This window comes from Stegodyphus dumicola, chromosome 6, assembly GCF_044657685.1.
Source record: "Stegodyphus dumicola isolate Sdum_Otavi_A_Nest chromosome 6, ASM4465768v1".
Lineage (NCBI taxonomy): Eukaryota > Metazoa > Arthropoda > Arachnida > Araneae > Eresidae > Stegodyphus > Stegodyphus dumicola.
The window spans coordinates 173,237,932-173,257,040 of record NC_140773.1 but is presented as its reverse complement, the minus strand read 5'-3'; the positions used below and the strand labels follow the sequence as shown (position 1 = coordinate 173,257,040).

The window sequence follows — 19,109 nt, the reverse complement described above, 5'->3', positions numbered from 1 at the left end:
ACATCTGGCAAACCTGTCTTTCCCTGCAACTGGTCCTTTACAACAATATTCAGTCAAAAGTCGTTAATCCGGACTCGTCGGGACTTCGGCAATTCCGGATTATCAATTTTTCCGGATTATAGATCATCAGTTTAAATCTGGTAAGATTGTAAGGATCTTAAGTTTTACTAACGTTTATTTTATTTAAAATCTTTACTATCACTTCTTATTTTCTACTTCCGGCCAGAATTAAAAGCGTTAACTTATTTATGCAAAATTTGTCTGGCGAACGCCAAGTACTTAAGTTGTGGCTTTTTGCCAAGCGAGAGAGAGGAAGGAGTTAGTCGAAGCAGGCAGCTTGCCTTAGAAGTTTTACTCGGTTGCTGTTTGCCTTCCAGGCCAGAGGTTTAATCCTCGTGATAATTTTAAACGTATTGTAGTGTTAACAGTTCTCTGTACTACATACGGCTTCCTGTTAATATCCGGCCAATCTTACACATAGGCCCCTGTTGATTATTCCAAATTTAAGTTAGAGCTTAGTTATATTTTATATTCTTACATTCAGACCACAAGTAGTTGGTCTCTGTATTCCGAAATACTTAAATATTGTAAAAGTTATTGTATAAATTTTATTTAAAACATTCTGGCAAGAAAGAAGTTTTAGTCTGAAAGACTTTTTGAAATGTAGTATTTCAATGTAGAAGAATTGGCACTTGCTTTGAAAAGAATAGAAGTTAACAATGTACTACTAATGTATGTTTTAAAATGCGCAAAATTAACGGCATGTTAATATGTTCTTATATACAATGTGAACTGTTATTTTAAATGTTAAGAAATACTGTGATATGGTAAAAGTGAAAGTAATGCCAAAAATTTTAAAACTTATTCGTGTGACTGAAAAAAAGACCAAATTATGGTGAACATGTGTTAAAGGTTGAATGAATGTAGTTATGCTCTCTGACGCTACACTTCAGAGTTAGCCACTTTCAGAATAGTACCTCAGGGTTTAGAGTTGAAGATAGGGTGTGTTACGAGGTCTTCTCATGTTGAATTTTAACACGTTAGTGTTTTGATTGTAGGAGGCAGTGTTGAACACGTATACATAAACACATTCATGTTTGGTGTTCTTTTACAACACATGTCAGAGAGCACGGGGAGAGATAATTAAAATAGTCATGAATGAAATAAGAATGTTAAGAGAAATATAAATATGCACGTTACTTGCCATTTCATTGAGTAACATTTCATTAAACTAGTTTTCCTTCCAGATCTCTGGAAGGAACCAGATTTGAATAAAAGCTCCTGTTTAGATGCAGTACAGATGAAAAATTGGGTGTCCATGGAGCTGCTATTGTAAAAACAATTTTTTTTTTAAATTTCTAGTTTCTAGTGAGAAATGTTTGTAAAAGATTGGCCTCGCGTTAGATTCTAGAGCTAAAAGTTTTCAACAAGGTCGTTTTAGACCTCAGTTTCAAACTAATTAACTCTGGCGGGAAGTATGTAAGGATCTTAAGTTTTACTAACGTTTATTTTATTTTAAATCTTTACTATCACTTCTTATTTTCTACTTCCGGCCAGAATTAAAAGCGTTATCTTATTTATGCAAAATTTGTCTGGCGAACGCCAAGTACTTAAGTTGTGGCTTTTTGCCAAACGAGAGAGAGGAAGGAGTTAGTCGAAGCAGGTCGCTTGCCTTAGAAGTTTTACTCGGTTGCTGTTTGCCTTCCAGGCCAGAGGTTTAATCCTCGTGATAATTTTAAACGTATTGTAGTGTTAACAGTTCTCTGTACTACATATGGCTTCCTGTTAATATCCGGCCAATCTTACACGTAGGCCCTTGTTGATTATTCCAAATTTAAGTTAAGAGTTTAGTTATATTTTATATTCTTACGTTCAGACCACAAGTAGTTGGTCTCTGTATTCCGAAGTACAAAAATTATTGTAAAGAGTGAAAAAATAAAGGGTTTTGTATACCCTTCCTGTGTATCTTGTCTACTTCCCACAGTTATTGAACATAGCTTTAGTAAGCTCCTGTTCCGAGTCAGGTCTGTGTATGTTCCCAAAGAAAGTAAGACGGAACATTGAACCTGATAAGATGGCAAGCAGAAATTATAAAATTAAAAATATGAAACCGTAATTTATGAAATAAAGAACAATTATGATCTAAAGGGTATCAAAATTTACAAAAAAAAAAGCTTAATATTTATTTGTTTACTTTATTAAACATTTCTTTCAATGCAAGTTGTTTAAGTTGTTTCGTTTTTTATGTGATAATACTTTCTCTTTAATTCTATAAACAGACATAATTTCTTGTTCAGTTAGAAAGTTCCGCTGTTCAAGTCCTACAATTGCTGTGTCTACCGATTAATTTGTCAATTGAAATTTTTTCGTTTTCAATAACCTATGTCACTTTTTTCACTATGGGAAGCGAATTATAATGACGAGGAATTGATTTAAATCATATCACGGAGTACATCGAGATAAAATACTACATTTAGTAAGGAATTATAAGCCAAACTTCCAATTCATTGCGCGCTGCGGCGTTAAAGATAAACAAAGGATATGCCTTTATCCATTTTTTGCAGCAATTCCAATTTTTGGTTAATGAACTTCGAAATATACTTTCGCTTTGTAGATCCTTTACATATTAATAAATATATATCAGAAAAATTCTATTTGACATAATCGAAAGTTCAAGCTTACTTTTATAAAATTGCTCTAACAGTCTGCAAAAAATAATAAGCCAGATCCAATTTGAAGATTAAAGAACAACGCAATCTGCAACATTAACTGAAATAGATAATTAGATAATTTTAGCTTAGTTTATACCGTCTGTTATACATTAAACGCGCACTCGTAAACATATTTTGCGCACAAGCATATTCACAGCCATAAAGGTCTCACGCGCATGCGTCAATTCAACACATGCGCAGAAAGTTTGTAGCTTTGAGGTCCGGATTATAGATCATTCCGGATTATGGGTCTCCGAATTAACGACTTTTGACTGTATATATATATTGTTGTAAAGGACCAGCATATATATATATATATAGAGAGAGAGAGAGTACGTTTCCGCAATTCGGTTACAAACTTTCAGGAGAGAGAGAGTACACCTGGATGATGGAAAATCACATAGCAATGCATGGTCCGAAACACTTTCCTGGAACAGTTCCAACCATTCATTGCTATCTGCAACACAAAACACATAAACAAAGAACACAAACAAGGTGAGAAAACATTTTTATAATGCTTAATACAGCAGAAAACAAGAAATGAAAATAAAAACTGATAACAATTGTCATCAAAGAAAGAATGAAATTTTATAACATCGAAATCGCAACCCCGACCATGATGAGGCAGGCCTCAGATATCCAGAACATGGAAAATCTAAAGTTCTGGAAAATACCTGACATGTACCGGACTTCCCCGTCAGCTGAGCCATAATGTGTGCAACACGTTCCTAAGCACTGTTAATGGGGGTTTTGCACACCAGTCTCTTGGCATACCCCCACAAAAAGTCAATGCAAACAAGCTGTAGCGATCTTGCTGGCAAATGCACTGGACCATCCCTAACAATTCAAAGTTAAGGATACATTGCATTCAGGCGGAGATGTACATCAAGGCTCTAATTGTATGCAAAAATTTAACATTCCCACCATTTTAGCTGCACTGGGCATAATAAACATGTTTTCTCACCCTGTTTATGTCCATCCTTTCTTGTATCTTGTGTCATCACTACTGTGCCAGGAAAGCATTTCTGACCATGCATTGCTATGTGATTTTACATCGTCTAGGTGTACTCTACCCTTCCTGAAAGTTTGTAATAGAATTACTGAAACTCCCTGTGTGTATATATATTTATATATATACTAGAAAGCCCGGCAGTCATACGAAATGACTGCTGTTCTAGATGTTATAAATTGTAATTAAAATTATTTGTGCAAAGGTGTCTGCTAATTCAAACTGAATTACCCACGGCAGGCGGAGAGGACACCCCTTTGCTTACTGCCCCTCAACCGGTGGCACACAAGAGAAAAATAGGTGGTAAGCAAAGAAGCAAAGTATTTTTAACTATTAAATTCAAAAATTAAAACCCCAACATCCTGATTGAGTTTTTCTCTAACACTCATAAATTTATGCGATCTGAGCTTTGTTCAAAAGTGGTGGTAATAGTGGTACTAAAGGTTGAGAACCGTTGATTTAGAGTAATCAATACAAATGCATTGACATGCAGAAAAATACTTTCACAATTATACACATCGATGGAATAATAAATGCTCTTCTTACTTTTCAAATTACTTGGAGGTTTCCTTTGAGAGCAATTCAAGAGTGACTTTGTCTTAATAACAATATGAGGAAATTATTAATAGTAATAGTACATCCTTTATTTCTGTATGGTTCTGTAAGATTTTGTATCACACATTCTGCTAAATTTTGCCCACCAGGTCATTTTCTTTTTTATTCCAAAAATTCAATATGCATATTAGTTCTAAATCTGTGCCAATTCAAATCTGTTATCGCCTTTATCAGAACAAGATGATACAAAGGATAGTTATGCATTGTATTTTAGGGAAAGATAAAAGTTTCATAACATAGCTCAAGGACTATTCATACATTAAGTAATTCCTCCTCAGAAGAAATATCATCGGTACCCAAAAACCGCTCGCATAGTAAATTTTAAATCACAATTCCCTTTGAATCACTAAATCTCACAGGTAATTAACAACTGGTATCATATTTCTAGGATCCTTTGAATGCTGATAACCAGGAAAATAAAAGAGCAGGTGAAAGGTATCGTGGAATTGATTGCTCCAAGTTCTGTCAAATTGAAGAATACAACAGAAGCAAATGCTGCAGAGATTAAGAAAGAAGCTTCAGCAAATTATGCTGAAATGAAGATGAAAATAAAGAACTCCATCACAGCAAATGCCACAGAAATGAAGAACCCCACTTAAGTAAATGCTGCCAATATGAGCATGGTACCAGCTGAAATGACGAACTGTAACAATTAGAGGGAAAATTACGAATTCTGTGAACAAGAAAATAGTTCCCATGCACGAAAATTTTGAGAAAGAGACAGTAAATCAAGAAATCATCATTGTCACCAAAGAAATATCTGCAGCAAACCAAAAATTCTAGAAAGAAATTTCTAGAACCAGCTTCATTTGTAAACAATGTCCCAACTCAACTTTCCATTTTAGTGCATCAAAACTGCAGTTTCAAGAAACATTTCTCAGAAATTATCACTGACAGCAGCTTAACATCAGACAACAAATGGCAGGATAGTCTCTTCAAGAAACAGCAGCTGACACTGAAAACATAACACAATTCATCTTTCAAAGTTGCATCAGGAAATTAGATGCACAGAATCTTCAATATTTTGTCGCCACTATTAAGGATTCCAATATACGACAGGCACACCAACTTGCGGAAACAGAAAATATGTCATAAAAGTGGAGGTTGTACAGAAAGTCAGCATAATACAGAAAACCAGCACATTCTATAAGGAGTGTTAACATCACAGAAGACTCAGAAATGAAAGTGATCACAGAGCTAACAGAAAGACTGGAGACACAGAAGCAGTCAAGACTCAAAGAAGCTGTAAACTCAAAAGTACTAGAGCTGTGGTGGTAAACACACAAAGGCGGTATCATATGTGTAAAAAACCAAGTAAAAATCATACAAAGGAGCAAAAATTTACAAAAGCAGAAAACTCAGCAGTTGGTACGTTCTACAGATAACAGTTCACAGTGGAAATCATGCACTCTCTGTTAAAGGAAATATAAATGATCTCCTTGTAGACACCAGTGTGAATGACAATTAGCCTCCTGTCGAAACTGGGAAAGATTCTTGAAAAAAATCATTTACAATAGAATTAAACCTTTCCTCGATATTCTGGCGGATGAACAACATGGCTTTCGAAGAGGACTATCCACTTCTCATCACAGTCAGAATCACTGAATATATTGGAGCGGCTTCACATAACAAAAATAGTGCAGCTATCCTCATGCTAGATGTGGCAAAAGCATTTGACTGCGTCTGGCATAGAGGACTTATTTTTAAGCTCATCAATTTGAATCTTCCACGGGAAATTATTCTCATCCTCAGCTCATTTTTGAACTCCCGAACTTTTTCAGTGCGGCAAGGAGATTCCAGTTCAAACCCACATCAAATTTACGCTGGTGTCCCACAAGGAAGTATCCTTGGACCAATATTTTATATTTTGTACGTAAATGACTTCCCAAAATTCAGTCAAGACCCTAATATTATGTTAGCATGCTACGCGGATGACACCGCCATCATCGTGAAGTCCAGACGACCAAACCATGCCTTCGAAAAGATTCAGCAGACTATTCCTAATATTGAAGCATGGTGTGAACGATGGAAAATTCAGATCAACCCGGAGAAGTCAAAAGTTTTAGTAATCAGAAAATTCAAGACCACAGACCCCTCACCTGTAATGTTACGCTCTTGGGGAAAACAGTCCCTACTGTAAGTACGGCAAAATACTTAGGAGTCATTTTAAATCGATCGTTTACCTGGAATACACACATAAACAGTGTTTGTGGAAAAGGCGTAAGGCATTGTGAAAAAGCTTTACCCACTACTTTCTAAGGACTCTCAATTAAACCTTGCACACAAAAGAAGGCTTTAAACTGCAATTGTCAGGCCTGTTATCACATATGCCTCCTCGGCCTGGGCAAGTGCTAAGACAAGTGAAATTCACCGGCTCCAAGTTCTGCAAAATAAGATCCTGAGAACCATCACTAATGCCCCATACTATATTAGAAATGAAGATTTACATCGCAACCTTAATATTGATTATATCAAGGACTACTTATATAAGATAAATGGAAACTTTTTCAGGAAAGCAAAGACCAACAGTACAGCTAACTTTGAGTATATTCTGAGCTATGAAATCATCCCGGACGATTTGCTAATCCGACCTTATGCTGCATACTCAATTAGGCAAGCCAATAATTGTTACTCGTCAGTACTCCGCGCTGACGCTCCGTGTGCATCTTTCCACATCATCTTTTCTGACAAGGATTCCAATCTAGATTTCGACCAATCACAGTGAAGTGCCAGCAGGCTACGAGCATCTTACGGACTTTGGAGTAATTACTTTGGACTTGTTCTTGGTTGGACCAGTGTTGCAAATAGCTCGCGTCAGCTCCTGAGCCCAGGTGAAAATTGCGCCGTAACCCCCTTTTCTCCCTGTTATTTCTCCCCTCAGAGGAAACTCAATTAGGTATTTTCTAATACCAGGCTCCGCATGGAACTCCTTGCATGACTGGGAAGTATTGCTCTGGCAATAGAAACCCAGTACAATACAGTATATTGCAGTATCCCAGTGTGAATGTAACTATTTTGAAAGCTAATGTAGCCTGGTAAATGAAAAAAAAAATAATAATCTGCTGAATAATGGCTGATGTTAACCTTAATTTTACAAACTGTAAATGCAAAGAAAATGTCAGTATCTGGGAAAATGAATATGCATATCAAGTTCACATTGAGTGTATACGAGTACACAGTCTGCGTAATTGCAGATCCATGCATCTTTAAACTTATAACAATTTCTACCACACTTACAAAATTTGACATACTTAAGGTATATACTATGTTATCAATGGTTTAGGAATAGAGATAAAGTATAAAACAATCATAAACAGCAATAATAATAAAACTGTGCATATGGTTGCTGCTATATGAATTTCTGATCTTTAAAAATATTACTTGACAGCATGATTGATCTGTTGGCCATAATTAGTAAACTGAACAAATTTTTGGGCTTAAATATTTGCTTAAATCAGATACATGGAATTTAAAATTTAGATAAATAAGACTAAAACTTACAAAAGTAAAGAGAAAAGATACTTCATTAAAGCAGGTATCTTGATCAATCGTCAAAACTGGAAGTTTTTAGTAAATTTAAATCAGCGTATTTGTCACATGCTACCTGCTTAGTTTCAAAGTTGCCCATGTGATATCAGATCTTGTTCTTCTTCTAGAATGTTTATAGTTGTTTTATTTATTTGGTCATAAAAAAGTCTCTGTGGTTTTTTGCCACTAGATGGAGTTGATGCCTATATATCCGGCAACACTCACCCGATTGTCTCAAATGAACATGTGCTTAAAAGGTGACATTCAGCTTCCATTGTTTGTGAAGACTGTTTTGTAATTCGTTTCTCATGTAGAATGTTCGATTTGAAAATGAGTGAAATATCTGAAGAAATATGTTATGTGATGCTTTTTTACTATAAAAAGTTAAAACACTGCAGAAACATGCCAAAATTTTGTAAAGTGTAGAGTGAGAATGGTGTGAGTGAACGAAGGACCCAGGAGTGGTTTACTCGATTCCGTTCCAGAAATTGAGATGTCAAAGATGCACCTCGCTCTGGCTGGCCAGTCACTGAAAAAGTCAATGAAATTTTGCAACTGGTGGAGCAAGACCGGCACACAAACTGTCAGAAAATAGTGGACGCACATGAACCACATGAAAATTTAGATTCATTTGAAAACAGCAGGCTAAAAAACAAACTTGATATTTGGGTGCCACACGAATTAATGCAAAGAAATTTGATTGACCGAATTACCATCAGTGAAATGCTGCTGAAACGCAATGAAATCAAACCATTTTTGAAGCGAATCATTAAAGGCTATGAAAAATGGTTGAAATACGAAATATCAAATGCAAGCAATCATGGTCAAAGGCTGGTGACTCCACGAACGACCTGGATTGTTGCCAAACAAGCTTATGTTGAGTGTTTGGTGGGACTGGAAAGGAATTTTTCATTATGAGCTGCTGCAAACTGGTGAAACCAGAATTGGCCAACAGAAAGCGAGTTGTGTTCCATCATGACAATGAGCAGCCACACATGTTTGATGACTCGGAACAAACTGACAGAACTTGGTTCGGAAGTTTGGATGCATGTACCATATAGCCCGGACCTTGCTCCATCTAACTACCATTTGTTTCGGTCTCTGCAAAACTCTCTTGAGGGTAAAAAATTGGTGGACCGAATCATCGCTGAAAATCACTTGGCCAAGTTTTTCGATGATAAACTATAGAAGTTCTATACCATTGGAATTAGGAAGCTACATGGAAAATAGGAAGCGGTCTAGATAATAATGGTCAACATGTACCTATTTAAAATTGCTTTTCAATAAAAAAAATTTTTGTTCAAAAATGTACCAAAAAACCACAGAGACTTTTTATATGGCCCAATATAATTAACTGGAAAAGGAACAACATGTTTTGCTTTTGTGATAATTATAACATACAACATATTTAATTTTCTCACTCACTTTACACCACATTACTTTTTTCTCCTCTAAAATGTTAATCATTTTTATCTTTGCATCAAGTGGAAAATAAAAAGTACTTTCTTCATGATGTTCCTTTTTTTTTTTTTTTTTTTTTTTCACTCTTTACCACATTTACTATGTTTATTCCCTCCCTTAAGATGTTAACCATATTTAACTTACCAAGTAACGAAGCAACAATGTTCCCCCCTCCCAAGAGCACAGAATTTTGCATACTAAGAAAAAGTGCAAAAAATGGCCACCAATTTATCGGGAGACAGAGTGAAAGATGCAAGTGAAAAGATGCAGGGAGGAGCAGTCTCCATGTCAATAATTTGTTTTATTATTTCTGATTCTTTACTTTGCATATTATAATGTTACACTGAAGATGAAACTTTCATCAAATCGTGTAATACAGTTAAATAGAGATGAAAATCAGAAATTACCAATATAGTCAAAAGTCTTTAATCCGGACTCATCGGGACTTCAACGATTCCGGATTATTGGTTTTTCCCAATTGAAAATAGAAAATCCTATCACAAAACTAAATTCAAAGTCCCAGATGAAATGAGCGATGTTTGCTGAATAAATTTTGAAATGGAATGAGGAGGGAATTTTTCTGCTTCTATTAGACAGCTAAATAATGTAAATATCTCTTTAAATTGTACTCAAGTTACAATCCTTAGAGCAAACATCACATCAGTAGTTGAACCATGTGATCAAATGAATACTAGAATTGTAAAACGATAGTGACTAATTTTCTGTTACGCACCTGCTATATATGTTGGCAGTACTATTGTAATAATATGCTTACGTGTCTAATTTTTCTTGGTTACACACACGTTAGTCTCCAGATGGTGATATCATTTGGCATTGGCATCTTCTCTCATAGACGTTAAAAAGCATGACACTGCACAAAAAAAAGAGGGTGACAGTTCTATATCTCTCATTCTACTGGGATGATTGACAAAAATCAAAGTGCAGTTTTCATGTCTCGAAAGCATGACTTAGTGTATATATATATATTCGATTTATACATAGCATTATTCTAATATAGGTATTTTGACACAAAATCGGACTTTTTCTGAAATAAGATGCCAATTTTTTTTTCCATATTTCGATTCTACGACTCAAATTATACCTAAATATTAAATTTTGTAAAATTTGGTGCGAAATTTAAAACATTATCTTGGCACATTTTTTTTTTTTTTTTTTTCAGTTTGTGCCAAGAATAATTCACTCAGAGAACTTCTTAATGTATAATAACTTATTTTCCTTCTCTCTTTTTTTCCCACTATGCACGAGCTGAAAAAAAAAGGCATGGTTCATTCTTTCAAATAAACTTAACAAAGTGTGTAAAGTGTGTAAACATATATCTTTGAAAATTTTTAATAAAAACTCTGTTTTGTAGGTATGGTTAGAAATACATCTACAGTACAAAGTCCGTAATCCGGACATCCATTATCCGGACCTCAAAGCCACAAACTTACGCATGCGCATTTGATGCGCATGTCCACCATGCATGCGCGTAAGGCCAGTAAAGAGTTTACACATGCGCGCTTCTGATAGTGAAGAAAGTGACAGAGAATGAAAACGAAATGTTATTGAATGTTATTGTTATTGAAAACGAAAAAATTTCGAATGACAAGTTAGTTGGTATTCTTGACATAGCCATTACAGGATTTGAACAGTGGAACTTTGTAACTGAACAAGAAATTATGTCTGCTTTTAGAAGAGAGAATTAAAGAGAAAGTAGTCGCACAAAAACGAAACAACTTACATTAAAAGAAATGTTTAATAAAGTAAACAAATAAATATTAAGCATTTTTTTGTAAATTTTGGTACCCTTTAGATCATAATTGCCCTTTACTTCATAAATTACGGTTTCATATTTTTAATTGTATAAATTCTGCATGCCATCTTGCCAGATTTAAATTGATGATCTATAATCCAGAAAAAACCCTAATCCAGAATCGCAGAAGTCCCGACGAGTCCAGATTACGGACTTTGTACTGTACTTCAGATGTTAAACATTTTATAGGTTATAATACAGAAATGTTTTCAAAAAATTTATAAAGAATATTTAAATACAAATTTTAGATTTAATCATAAAAATCATAAAAAAATCATAAAATTTAAATCATAAAAAATGATGAATTATATAAGGATTAAGCCTAAATTTTGAATTCTGAGAAAAGGCATCAAGTTTAATTAAAAAAAGGGATATTAATAAATATATATCAATTCAATTAAGATGGAGGAGCTAAAATTTTGAAAGCTAATTTTTTAAAAACTACTAGTGCGAATTTTATAAAACTTGGCAATTTGCCATAATTTGAGTCGTAGAACCAAAATATGGAAAAAAGTTGGCATGTCATTTCAAAAACAGACAGATTTTGTGCAAAATACATTTACTTTTACTTACTTTAATTTAAATTTACATTAGAACAATGCTATATATAAATCTAATATATATCCCAAGTCATGCTTTCGAGACATGAAAAATGCAAGTTGAATTTTGTTAATCGGCCCAGTAGAATGGGAGATATAAAACTGTCCCCTCCTTTTTTTTGCGCAGTTTACACAATGGGAAAGTAACAGATATTATAGCATGAGTTAAGTAGAATCCTTACACTCCTTAACTAAGATGAACAGTACACTTAATTTGGCAATTCTGCCCCAAGATAATGATTTTAATCTGGAACTGAAAATTGCAGTTAGTGCATAGAGACAAGATGTGCAATTCTGATGATTGTTAAGGCAAAAACAGATTGCTGTGTGCATGATTTAGGTTACTTGAAGATGGCAAGGTCACGGGGGCTATCTGCCTAAGAGAAAGATACTAATTCAGAAGTCAAACAACAAAAGTTAGCATTATATTTACAAAATTTTTCACAGGACTAGTTTCGATGGTTTTACCGAACCACCATCCTCAGCTGCAAAACCGCAAATGAACAAGATAAAAAATAACGATTAGATAAGATAAGAAAGCCTGGACAAGAATAAGCAAGTGGCGCCATCTGTTGGTGAAACCAGAACTAAAACATAATTTCTTTAAAGGCCGAAGGCAAATTTGGATTGGAATTGGGATCGTTAACTAGACCAGAAAGATTTTTATGAATGTGAAATGCCTCTAGAAAATCCAGTTCTCCAATGGAAGATGTTTTTTGAATAATTTTGGCAGCAGAAAAATTGAAAGTGTGATTTTCGGACCAACAATGTTGAGCAACAGAAGACTTCTGGGTTTCCTTTTTTCTAACATATGCCTCATGTTCCTTGACGCGAAATTTTAAGGCTCTCTTAGTTTGGCCAATGTAAATTAAACCACACTGGCAAGGAATCCTATAAATACCCCAGGAATTCATATCCGGAATGGGGTCCTTGAGTATGGAACTCGGAATTTTATTGATGGGAGAATAAACAACCTGAAAGTTAAATTTCTGCAAAATATGTGCAACTTTGTAGCTAATTGATGGAAAGAAGGGAATGACAACAGAATTTTTATAATCTCCTAAATCAAGAGTGTGCCTTTTAGTGTGTTGAGATGAGAATTTTTTAACTGCTTGATTAATAATGTTGGGTGAAAAGCCCCTGTCAATAGCTATTGCTTTTAAATAATTTAGTTCTTCATCAAGGGCTAATTTGGAGGAGCAAACTTGAAGAGCACGGAAAACATAGGAATAAAATGAAGCTAACTTTTGTTTAGTCGGATGACATGATTTAAAGTGTGGTGGAAGGCAAACCGATGAAGGTTTACGGTAAACCGTAGTACTGAAGTTGGATGTGTTACGTGTGGCCAGAATGTCGAGAAACGGAAGAGAATTGCAAGTCTCAAGTTCAAAAGTGAACTGAATATCAGGATCAATAGAATTCATTGTTGAAAGAACTTTATTTAAATCATCTTTATTGCCTTCAAACAGGGTAAAAGTATCGTCTACGTAGCGGAACCATGCCGGAAATTTTAAAGTTTCAAACAATTTTGATTCATAATAATGCATGTAGATATCAGCCAGGATGGGACTGAGGGGGCTTCCCATGGCTAATCCCTCAGTTTGCTTGTAATATTTATTTTGGAAAACAAAATGTGTTTGTTTCAAACAGAGTTGAGTGAGAGAAATTAGCTCATCAATTTCGATGCAAGAGAAATGAAATTCGCGAAGTTTGGTTTCTAGACATCTTAAGATGTCTGTTGCTCAACATTGTTGGTCCGAAAATCACACTTTCAATTTTACTGCTGCCAAAATTATTCAAAAAACATCTTCCATTGGAGAACTGGACTTTCTAGAGGCATTTCACATTCATAAAAATCTTTCTGGTCTAGTTAACGATCCTAATTCCAATCCAAATTTGCCTTCGGCCTTTAAAGAAATTATGTTTTAGTTCTGGTTTCACCAACAGATGGCGCCACTCTCTTATTCTTGTCCAGGCTTTCTTATCTTATCTAATCATTATTTCCTATCTTGTTCATTTGTGGTTTTGCAGCTGAGGATGGTGGTTCGGTAAAACCATCGAAACTAGTCCTGTTAAAAATTTTGTAAATATAACGCTGACTTTTGTTGTTTGACTTCTGAATTAGTATTTATTCGGCGTGTTTTTGTGTCTTAATTAAGCGGAAGATGCCTTGGAGGATATTGGATAATATTCACATTACACATAAGGAAAACTATAAAAACCAATTATGCAGCCAATCCATTCACCTAGGTTTCAACGCAAACTAGGTTGAACTATAGCATTCAGCAGTCTTTACCACTCGACCATTGCTGGATTTTGCTGCGTACAGAACTGAGAACTGTTGTACTGAGAACAACAGTAATGTATTATGTAATATATGATGTTTAATGTCTGCAATGCTGAGGTTGTGCTTGATGCTATTCTCTGATGAAATGGGTTGTTGTGCACATAGAGAAAAGAATGGTAACATATATAATATGTGAAATATCTAAAGTACTCTTTTGTTATCGGGACTGGGATAAAAAAATGCTTGCATGTGTGTGTATGTATGTGCATATACACACATGCATACATATAATCATGTACATACATACATATACATGCATACATACAAGCATTTCAGAATCCTGCTCCAGTAATAGAAATGTACAATATTTAATGCATCTTATAATCCTAATTTAATAACTAAAATTTTTATTTTAAATTGCTAAAATGGGATTTCTTTTGATATGTTGATAATGCTTGCTGACTTGCAACAAATAATAACAGTTTGGCATTCTTTTTAAAAGAAGTCACCAACTTGCATCCAATAAGTAACTTTTAGCGAATTCTTCATTTAAAACATGAAAAAGGTTAGGGTTGACTGGAGTATTATCGTGAAGTTGTTGTTTCATTTATCGTCGTTGTTTCATTTACAGTAACCCGAGTAGTTGAATGTTTTGGAAACCCTATTATGGCATAATCATTTCCATTATTCCGAGAAATTTTGATTCATGGGATGTTTTGTATGGCTCTTGTGGTGTGTGTGGTTAGGAAGTACATTGCTTGTTTCATTGTTTAGAAGGTAGAATAGCTGAATGTAGTAACATTAATTTGATGTTTCTGTACGATTTGGAACGAAAGGTGAAAAGTGCATTAATCGACTGGTGTGTAAATGAAAGTTTATTTAGTAGCCATTTTCCGGACAGTCCGGAATACGTAGGATATTTTTGTGAATTTATGTGGCAATGCCGATATATGAATTCTAGTTCATGTAATTTTAGCAAGGTTTCGTTTTTATGTTATTTTATTGTTTGGTTTAAAATGTAGTTTCTTGAGATTATGTATTTTTTGTTTGCCTCTAGAACTGGGTGCTCCTTTGACTTTTTAAGTGAAAATATATCGATGTGTACATGGACAAACTCAAGGGAGTGAGCAAAGCCTAGTTTGTGCAATTCTGCGATGATTTTTTCTAAGTGAAACTAGGTCGATGTGTACATGGATAAAGTCAAGGGAGTGCACAATGCCATTTTAGTGCAATTTTGGGATTCTTTTTTTAAGTGAAAACAGGTCAATGTGTACATGGATACCGAGTTTGTGCAATTCTTTGCCTTGTTATTTTGGCTTTGTGTGCCATTATGCAAAGACTTGCACAAATTCGGTACACCGTGAAAAATCGCGAAGTTTTGCCAAGCGGTAAACTTGCTGACTATCTGTTCTGGAGCCATATCTCAGAGAAAGACTGTTTCATGCATCACACCCTTTACCCCTTACTGAGAGATCACAGAAAGCTGGAGAAGAAAATTCATCATCTACGACTAATAAGAATTTTGACATATCTGAAGTTAGTCACTGATAAAAAAAATTCAAATTACGACATCTGAGTCAATCACTTCCTCAAAACACAATATGCATAATGCTTCCTGAAGATAATGATGAAATGAATGAGGAATTTCTTATAGTACTGAGATTGGACACATGCTCCTTTTTTAACATTAGGAGAAAGTACATTATTTAAATAGCCTTCTTAAATACAAATTTGAACAAAACTTTCATAAACAATACTAATAATTGTAAACACAATTCTCCATACTGACTGCAGACAATTTTATAGATTTTATTTCCAAATCTAGAAAGGTATGTATTTATATTTTCAATGTTTGTTTCATCAAATTTAATTGCATTAACAATGAAAGATATTTTTCCATATCATTTAATGGTTATTGAAACAGCTATGAGCAAATGTAATCGCATCAAGCAACACCTACTGACTACTGAGAAAAGAATTACTACTTTTTTAACATAGAATAAAACAAATGAATATAATATACGTAATTATATATAGTTTTTCACAAGGTATATGTTCTTGAATCATTTCTGCATATAATTAATCTGTATTTTTAATTTCATAATCATAACTACAGTAATTTATTAACAATTCAATTTAATCAATTAGTAATTTACTTCAATTTATGACATTAAAATTGTTAATTCATGATTAAGTTATTACAATGTTTACTAGTTTTCATGTGCTAATGTATATGGTTTATATAAATGATACAATTATATAAAGTTTCTTTAAGATCTATTGAACAGGTAGTTAACATCAAATCAGGTTGTCAATAAAGGTGACAAAAAGTTATTCTTAGCTTAAAAATATATCTGCTTTTAAGAAAATGGAAAAGATTAATATTTTACATAGGATTTTCCTGTTACATAAATCCTATTAAAAGGTTCCACAAGAGCAGGAAATTTTGAGAAGGGCTGCAATAAACCGTTCAAAATGAATATGCGCTAGCAAACACAATTAAAAATCATATAGTAATAAAATAAAAATTTTAGTGTTTCATTAACTGAACTCACAAGAAAAATAAAAATAAATGATGCAGTAGTCCCACTTTCTCGCTTATATATATAAATATATATATAACTTAAGAGACATTTTGATTTAAAATCTGTTTCATGTGTAAAAATAAAAATGGACTAGTAAGAACTATAAAAGTATATCGCTTCTAGTACAAGTTTTTAGGAAACAAATATATAAATGCCAGCTCACCTTCGGCCTATAAAACCATTTCCGTAACGAATGCATTATAGCAGACTGGCTACACACGTCAAATGAAACTTAAAGCAATATCCTAAAAATACGATAACAAACTTTGTCATCATACACACTGCACTCTCATCTTTCTGATTTAATCCATATCATTTAGCTCAGAGTTTAGTCGTCCGCATTTGCTAACGGATGTCATCACGAACGAATCATATCTGCTACTGCAACTATTGTATTCTCGTCACAGTTGTTTAATCTCGTCCCTGTTCCCTTTTGGAAATGCTATTCAACCAAAGGTATTCAACTGCAGCAAACGACTTCAGGAAAACAATATCCCATAATTTCTAAATTTGGAAGTTAAATTGAAAAGGCGAAAACTATGAAAGAACTTGAATTTTCGATATTTCTTGCTAAAACACCACAAGATCATTGATTAAAGTGTAGAGACATTAGGTATATTTTTGGAAGCAGGCAAATTGAAAAATTAGCAACGCCTTCGCCGGGAATCGAACCGCGAACCTCTGGAATACGCACCCAGCGTGCAGACCACCACACCACGAAGGCATGCCAAGAAGATGGGAGAAATACCTTATAAAGCAAATATCGAATCTTTTCAAAATGCATGATGTAACCCTTCAAAATTGATTCAAGCCCTTTATTCGATTTCAAAATTGCTAAATTTATTCAGTCCTTCAGTGTTTTTACCTTTTACCACTGTGGAAGGTAGTTTACCTTTTGTTATTTTGACAATTCGACACTAAATTTTACCTCTTTGCCGAACCCTCTTTTTGATTATAATTATTTAATCTTTGATGAAGATCGTATTTTATTCTCGAGTGTCAAGATGTAGAAACATCTTTTTACTCGGCTTCTGATAAACAATCAGGGGAAAAGAAAGAAGAACAGTGTGGGAGGGGTGAGAAAAAATCTCGTCCACGCTAGCGGCAGCGAATCGGGGGTGAGGTCAGTGACGTTACAAGATGAAGCGGGTGTAAACCTCAGAGTCAATTAGAGTGAATGTGTCAATTAGGGTGCAATTAGATGTGGGGATAAAGGCATTAAGCCTATGAGCATCGTAACTGAACCCTTTCTCGATCCTTGATACTTTAAGTTGAAGAAAAAACGGAAACGAAACGAAAAACGGACTATTATGACTTCTGACTTACTTTTTTCTGGTCATTAACTACTAAAGAGTTTTCGCCAGTAGATAGCATTAAAGTGCACTAGGCAAAGATATTTTCAAATAAATGGTACTAGGGAAGTACCATAACCCGTGGGCGAAGAAAATTCAGCTGTGTGAGCAGGCATATCTTAATACTTACGAAAGTAGACGTTCATAAAAATTGTGCATATTCAATTGCGGCCATGATGTTTTTTGCTTTTTAAAATTCTGTAAAGAATTCTTTCGCTTTTAGGAGTTGGATTTTTATCCACTCAAAAAAGTTAGTTTACTCTTTAGTTTCGCTTTCTTGTTTATTTTTGTTTTCCTTTTGAGATGTCCAGCTCGGCTGATTTTTAGTATTTTGTTTTCCGTAGTTCCAGGGAGGGAGGAAAATCTTCTTTATTTAATTGAAATTGTTCCTGCTCATGCTTTTTCTCGTTTTGATTGCTCTTATTGAAGACTCTTTGGGGTAGGTTATCCGGATGGTATTTACATTCCTTCGAGTTGCTTGGGTGGCAATCGCCGCACAGAACGCAGAGCGCTGGTTTCTTACAGGTGTTAAGTTGCGTGCGGTTCGGCTCATTTAAGACATCTAGGTTTGTAATGACATAGATCTCGAGTGTGTCCGTATCTCTGGCAACTGTGGCATTGCACAGGGCCAGGTCTGGATTTGTAAGCACAAACTATGACGTCTAATCCTCGAAGTTGCTTTATTTGGTAGATTTCTTTACCCTTTTCGTTTCTTTTGACCTCGACTGAGAATTAGATGTGGTAGGTATAGGTAGTTTAACAATTTTTCCTTCTCGGAATCTTTCGAGCTGACGTATCTTTCTTACAGGAATTTAGTGTTCTGTGAGTTCTTTGTGAATTATTTCCACATTTGAGTTTCTAGGCAGCTTCTTAATTACTACTTTGATTGGGTTTTCGGAATTAATTTTGTATGTGTGGAATTCCACACCTCGTTTGGCCAGAAACTCCGTGATTGCGCGATAGTCATCTTTATGACAGACTTTGATGTTGAGTGTATCTCCTGTGAGATTGCCTTTTACTTTTTTTACTCCTAAATTTTCGATTTCCTCTTTTAACGTATCCGTAAAATCTGAGAGAACAATTGGGGGAATATGTCCAGTGCTTTTTTGGGGGAGAGTAAATCCTGCGGACTCTGAGTTCGATTCCTGT

The 19,109-nt window shown here is 34.6% G+C and overlaps 1 protein-coding gene across 2 annotated transcripts in view; it reads right to left on the bottom strand.

The window, feature by feature from the left end:
* LOC118205372 (lateral signaling target protein 2 homolog) overlaps window positions 1-16,990 on the bottom strand; it is a 209,400-nt gene extending 192,410 nt beyond the window's left edge. For both annotated transcript variants that reach the window (XM_085819169.1, XM_085819168.1), the window contains exon 1: window positions 16,772-16,990. Coding sequence is in view for 1 of the 2 variants with exons in the window: in XM_085819168.1 (XP_085675294.1) it covers window positions 16,772-16,807 (36 nt within the window). In the remaining variant the exon portion in view is untranslated. The remainder of the gene's footprint in view (window positions 1-16,771) is intronic.
* Between the last annotated feature and the right edge of the window lie 2,119 nt (window positions 16,991-19,109).